The 6346-nt window shown below is 51.0% G+C and overlaps 1 protein-coding gene across 2 annotated transcripts in view; it reads left to right on the top strand.

The window, feature by feature from the left end:
* The first annotated feature begins 868 nt into the window (after positions 1-868).
* Positions 869-6346, top strand: part of CACHD1 (cache domain containing 1) — a 228342-nt gene continuing 222864 nt past the window's right edge. Inside the window, exon 1 of one of the 2 annotated variants that reach the window (XM_032136882.2) lies at positions 869-1691. In XM_032136882.2, the coding sequence (XP_031992773.1) occupies positions 1494-1691 (198 nt within the window). In that variant the 5' untranslated portion in view covers positions 869-1493. The remainder of the gene's footprint in view (positions 1692-6346) is intronic. The other variant, XM_032136883.2, reaches the window with a different exon arrangement.

The raw sequence follows: 6346 nt of genomic DNA, 5'->3' as shown, positions 1-6346 counted from the left end.
TCCACACACAGCCGGTTGACTTGTTCCAGGTGCTTCCAACAGGTCATTTCTCAGCGAGCCTGAGCCAGGAGTCAGGGACAAACAGGAAGGTTAACCTTGCCTCTCCATGCTTGGGAGAACAGGTGTGTGCGCGGTGGACTCGGGTTCAGTCATTCTTTTTCTTTTTTCTTGCTTTTGACGGGATCAGATATGGTTCATTTCCAAAGAGAGACAGAGAGAACTGTGCCGTGTTTAGGAGCAAGAGCCTTGGAGTAAGACTTGTGCTTAAACTCTGGATTTGTTTCTTATCCCCTGGGTGACCTTTGGCAATTTATTCCACCTCTCTAAGCCTCAGTCTTTGTTACCTAAAAAATTGGGATAAAGATACGTACCTCCTACGGCATGTCGCGGAGATTAAAGGATAATGTGCACACCCCCGAGCCCAGTGCCGGGCACATGGTGGCTGGTTGCAACAGAAATCTGTGGGTGGAACGTTAGCTAGCCATTGTGATGAATAACATCGAGGAGAGGGAGTGGACCTACACATGGCAGTCCCCTTCTTCCCCAACCGCTGCCAGGCAGACAGCCAGCGTCCTAGAACTTAAAGGACTTTTCGGTGGGTGGAACCTGGGCCGGTTGGGCTCCCTGGCGCGGACGGAGGCGGGGAGCCCTGGCGGGGGTCTCCGTCTCCAGCCACGGCAAGGTCCGTGGGCTCCCCTGCCCGGGCTGGGCCGGTCCCCGAGCAGAGAGAGAGGCTGGTCCCCGGCCCCCGGCGTCCCGGGGGGCAGGTTCTGAGGCGGGAGCCAGGGAGAGAGAGGAGGGGCAACCGGGGGAATTTCCCCGCCTCTCTCGCTGGTTCCATAAATCACCGCAGCCGCGGCGGCGGCCCAGCCGGGAAGTGCACAGAGCCGGAGCGCAGCGTGGTGGCACCAGACGCCTCCCTTTCCCCACGGCTTGCTTTCTTTCTTTCAGTTGTGTGGGTTTGTGAAGCCTCCCCTTTCCCTCCTCGCTCGGGTGGCTGCCCCAGTCTCGCAGCCCGGCCGCCTCTCCTCCTCCCCGGGGTCGCCGTCCGCCCTCGCCGCCGCCTGCTCGCTGCGCCGGGACTCGCAGGAAGCGTGAGCCGCGCGGCTCGGCTCGGCTCGGCTCGGGCTCCGACTCCGACTCCGATTCCGACTGTCAGCCCCGGGGCCCGCGCACCCCGGCCTGCGGGGGCCCCGGCTCTCGGAGACGCCCTCTGCGCCGCTGGGGCCGTGTGGGCGCCGGGCTCCGGGGACCGCTCGGGCGGCCGCCTCCTCCCCCAACCGCCGCGGAGCCCCGCGATGGTGGCCGCCCGCGCTCCCGCGCTGTAGCCAGGCGCCCCCTAAGTTTGGGAGCCGCCGCCACCGCGGCGCGGAGCCGAGCCTGCAGCAGAGGAAGAAACTTTTGCGGGGTGCACCGAGCGGGCCCTGGGCGCACCTCCCGCGGCCCGCTTCCCCGCGCCCGGAGCCCGTCGGCGGGGAGTGGGGGGAGGCAGCATGGCCCGCCAGCCGGAGGAAGAGGAGACGGCCGGGGCCCGGGCTCGGCGGCCGCCCCTCTGGCTGCTCTGCCTGGTCGCGTGCTGGCTCCTGGGCGCCGGGGCCGAAGCCGACTTCTCCATCCTGGACGAGGCGCAAGTGCTGGCGAGCCAGATGCGGAGGCTGGCGGCCGAGGAGCTGGGGGTCGTCACCATGCAGGTAAGTGGCCCCCGAGCTGGCCAGACATCCCGCCTTTCTCCTTTGCTCAAAGCCCCATCCCACTCCCCGGTACAAGTCCCCTGGACTGTGTGCATCGGCTCCTTGCATGCACAGAGCCCGGCTTCCCGTCGGACCCCTCTGTCCTCTGCACAAACCCCCTGACAATACACCAACTCTTCTTCCATGCATTCGTCTACCCCTGCCCTTCTCCCCTGCAGAATCCCCTGCCCTCTGCACGGAACTCACTTGACCCTGCACAGCCCCCCTCTTCTGAGTACCAGCTCCTTCATCTCGTCAAGGATTCTCCAGTTTCCTCGCACGTCTTCTCTAATTTGCACACGTTTCCCATGTAGGCTTGTTTTCACCCTGCCACCCCTGCAAACTCCCCTCCCTCTTTGTGTCCCCATCCCAGAGCAGCCAGCACCGTCTGACTCGGACGATTTTCCGAAGTCCCCACCCTACCCCCTTGACCGCGTCCTCGCGCCCTCGCGTCCTCCCGACCGAGGCGCACCAATGGGCGGCGGGAGGGAAGGCGCCGCAGCGTACGCAGCTGCCCCGGGGACACCTAGGTCCCGGCGGAGAGCGGCCCTCCGAGTGGGCTCGGCGCTCCTTTCCCCGCCCGGGAGCATGGCGGGAGGGGCTGGCCTGGTAGATTCCGGGTAGACTCCCGACTCTAATCCTGCTAGGGGACTCTTTTTGTTGCTTTCCGCATATCCTGCTGTGGTTTGCGTGCTGTCTGCTGTAGATTTTTGTTTCATGTGTGCCTTTTTGGGGCGAAGAAAAAGGGAGCAAAGTGAATAAGGTTCCCATTTCTCCAGATTGTTTATCATGTCCGTCCTCCTCGGGAGAGGAAAGGGGGCTGACAGAAAAACTGCCCGCAGCTAGTGAGGAATCCTGATGATGTTACTCACGACCAACAGTAGTAAAAATTGCTGAACACCAACCACCTGGAGATTCTGCCCCGCTGTTATTTTAATCCACTTGGTCATAAAGGCCCACTAGATTAGGAGAGGTTGAGATGACTTTCCCAGCTTGAACCCTTTGCTATAACATTCTTAGATAAATTAACACCATTCTCTTATACATTCTAACAATCATGGGGATGAATGTGGTCTTCGAAAGATTGAAGTTTCCAAGAATGCATTCTTGGAATAGGTTTCTGATTTCCATCCTACTGTGACCACTCCTTCCACCTCCCACCGAGAGAGGTGTTTAAGTCACTTTTGGGATTTAGGTTTCTTACTTCTTTCTTCTTCTTCGTCCTCCTCCTCCTCCTCTTCTCCTTCTCTTCTTTCTTCCTTCCTCCTCCTCCTCCTTCTTGTTCTCCTCCTCCTTTCTTTTCTTTTTCCTTCTTCCTTCCTCTTCTTTCCACTTCCCCACACCAGTCTCCTCCCAAGAGGTTACAATTTTCTTGAGGCAAGTTCCACAGACCTTTTCTACTGTGGGGAAAGACCACCGGGATTTTTCTTAAGGGTGACATGAGGACTGAGGAGTGGATGGATTTTGAAAGGTAATTTTGCATTTATTTGCAGACACCCAGACCTGAAGTGCGATGGAGTTGGGTTTTCTTGATTTGCATAATAATAGATAAGCTTTTAAGATGCATCCTTCAACTATGCCGATCTTTCAGGTTCAGATTCAGTTGCAATTTTTTCCATATGCATTTTCTGATTTCTGATTATTGCTGAGTTCTTAGGAGTGAAGTGACTTTTAGAAAAGATGGAAAACTAGGATTAAAAAAACAGTGATGAATATTTCCATTCAGAGCACAAACAATTGTATTTTTGCATTGAGGCACCTCTTTTAATAAAGGAAACAATATATTGGAGTTGTGGACTCTGCTTGTAGGATTTGTAGGCATTTGCCACCTTCACTCCATCACTAGGGCTGGACAAGAAATCTTAGGATTCCCGCCTACCCCGTCCCCCCCGCCCCCATGCCTTTTCCTTGTAAGCTAAGGACTTGCTTTTTCTAAGATGCTGACAGCCGTTTTACGGTTTCTCACCCAGTCCTTGACAAAAGGTGAAATTGGATCCCAACACATTGTCATTCAGGTAGGGATCTTAAGCAAATGTAGTTTTAAAAGGCTGCCCTGTTGAAAAAGAGACACTTCGAAAAAAAGCTCTGATCGGTGGGAGGTTTGTGCCCAAATGGCCCTTTATCTCCTCCCAACTGGCCTCTTTCTAACACCTTTGCAACCTCATTGTGGAAACAGACCTCCTGTGGACAGGGTTTTGTCTGGCAAAATGTGAAGTGGCTTCTTTCCTTTTTTGAAAGGAGACACACATACTGTATTTAAATTCTGCTTCTTGAGCTGTACATTGATCTGCCACTTGCTTCTATCTGGGAAAATTGCAGAAAGTGTCTCTTTTTAATTTAGACTGGTTGGAAAAAAAAAAGTCGAATGCAGGTTAGATTTTTGGCCTTAGAACAAAGATTTTGAGCCACACGTTCTCATCTGTAAACCTTTGGGATTTGTTCAGTGGGTCTGAAATTATGTGGGTTTAGTTACCTAAAGTGTAGGTTATGTAGCCCTCCCTGCAGCATGTTGGATTTTATAGAGGTGGAGCTAATCTGTTTTTCAGACGTAAGCCTCACATAGGCATTAAGGTGTGACTTCCTACAAAGATGGTCACGGTGGGGATGGAGAGGGGGATAGTTGTGGCTCTTTGGAAAAGAATGTCTTCCCTTGCTTAAGGGATTGACTCCTTTCATTTGACCTTGGCATTTTGAGCATAGTACGGGCCTTTCAGGACAGCATCTCACTTTATGAGAAACATTCTGTAGGCCTCTTTATATGTAAAAAGCCAATGTTCAGACTTTTATATTGCTTCTGCTGCTGAAATTCTCGAAAGACAATTTTAAAGTTTGAGAAATTATAAAGTAGCCCTCAAACCAGGCCTGTTGTTTTGCAGCATTTCGAGTGGCAGCACTTACTGCTTATAAGGAGTTGCAAGGGGGTAATTTTACAAAAACAAAAACCTAGCCTTCTTTCAGCACTATAGTTTCCCATGATGTAGTTTTTGCACTTGCTGATAGAGAAGACAGTTTGAAAAGCGTCTATCTTGAAGATTTTCTTGGAAAATTCTCCAGCGGGGGCTGTCTACTTATGATTTTTGTTGTTCCTTTTTAATAATGGACAAAATATATAAAAACAATGTTTAAATAAGTTGTGCCAACCAATTTCGCCAGTACTCTGGGAAAGCTGTCACCGAATACTGTTCCCCTGACAGCAGACATCAAACATCATGGATAAAAGTCAAAAACCTAATCATCGTCTCCTCATGGGTCTGGTGCAGAGGGGCCATGGTGGCATTGAGGTCTGGGAGCAGTAAGTGGCTGTGTCCAGGGAGATGTGTTTTTGCCTGTTTATTCATGCAACAAGTTTTTATCAAGCAGCATCGTGGAGTGGAAAGAGCCCCATGTTGGGTAGGTAGAGACCTGGATTCCAGCTCTGCTGTTTGCAAGTTGGGTGATTTTATCTGTAAAATTGAGGAGGATGATTCTTCCTCAAGATTTGCTCTGTGGACTTCAAGGAAATAGTGCGTGTAAAGGTATCTGTTAATATTAAGCCAGGGCTGAGAAATGTGGATGGATGTGGTTGTTCTCAAATGGAGAAATAATTGTTGGAAGCTTACTGAACATGGAGCTCTATGCTGGGTATTCGGGGGACTTTACAAGGACATATTCCAGCACAACTCCTTAAGGAGTTTACATTCGCGAGGAGGAGATAAGATTGCACAGGTAAACCAGCTAACTAACAATGCCTGCTTGTTAGAAGGTATATCTGGCTCTGGGAGCCATTTCGCCAGGCACTTATAAGGCCCATTTAACATTATAGGACAATACAGGCTTCCTAACAGCAAGGGCCTGGCACAAGGCCAGTGTGCCTGCCTTAAAGTTAGCCCAACTCTGCTGGGCTGGGCACACTTACTATGAACTTGGCAGACAGACCAGCAGGTTGGTCAGACAGCTGCTGGATGAGGCCTGGGAGGGAGGGAGGGAGCAGGGTTTCTTCCAGTCAGGGCAGAAGAAATACCAAAAGCAAGAACTGGAGCTTCAACTCCAATTGAAGAAAAAGCAGCAGCTAGAACAGAGGCGTGTTCAGGAACTGAAGGACTCAGCTGGGGCAGAAGTGTCAAAGATATAAAGCAATGTTGTAAATACTGACTACAGCTGGAATTAAAGAGCAACCCTTCTTGGTATGCAGTAAAACAGCAGTGCACTAAATTCCTTCCATTTTTTTTTTTTTTTTCTTGAGAGACAGGACCTTTGCTCTGTCACCCAGGCTAGAGTGCAGTGATGTGATCATAGTTCACTGTAACCTCAAACTCCTGGGCTCAAGCAGTCGTCTTGAGTAGCTGAGACTACACACGCATACCATCACACCCTGCTAATTTTGTTATTTTTTGTAGGGATGGAGTCTCACTGTGTTGGCCAGGCTAGTCTTGAACTCCTGGCCTCAAGTGATCCTCCCACCTTGGCTTCTCAAAGTTCTGGAATTACAGGTGTGAGCTACCGTGTCTGTCCTGCATTATTCATTTTCACATATATCCAACAAAATTTTGGGGAGCTTCTGCTCTATGAAGGGTCTTGGGTTAGATTTTATTTATTTATTTATTTATTTATTTATTTATTTATTTATTTATTTATTT

Source organism: Hylobates moloch, unplaced genomic scaffold (genome assembly GCF_009828535.3).
Source record: "Hylobates moloch isolate HMO894 unplaced genomic scaffold, HMol_V3 SCAFFOLD_18, whole genome shotgun sequence".
NCBI lineage: Eukaryota > Metazoa > Chordata > Mammalia > Primates > Hylobatidae > Hylobates > Hylobates moloch.
Note: the sequence above shows the minus strand (reverse complement) of the source record. Positions and strands in the feature narration are given on the sequence as shown.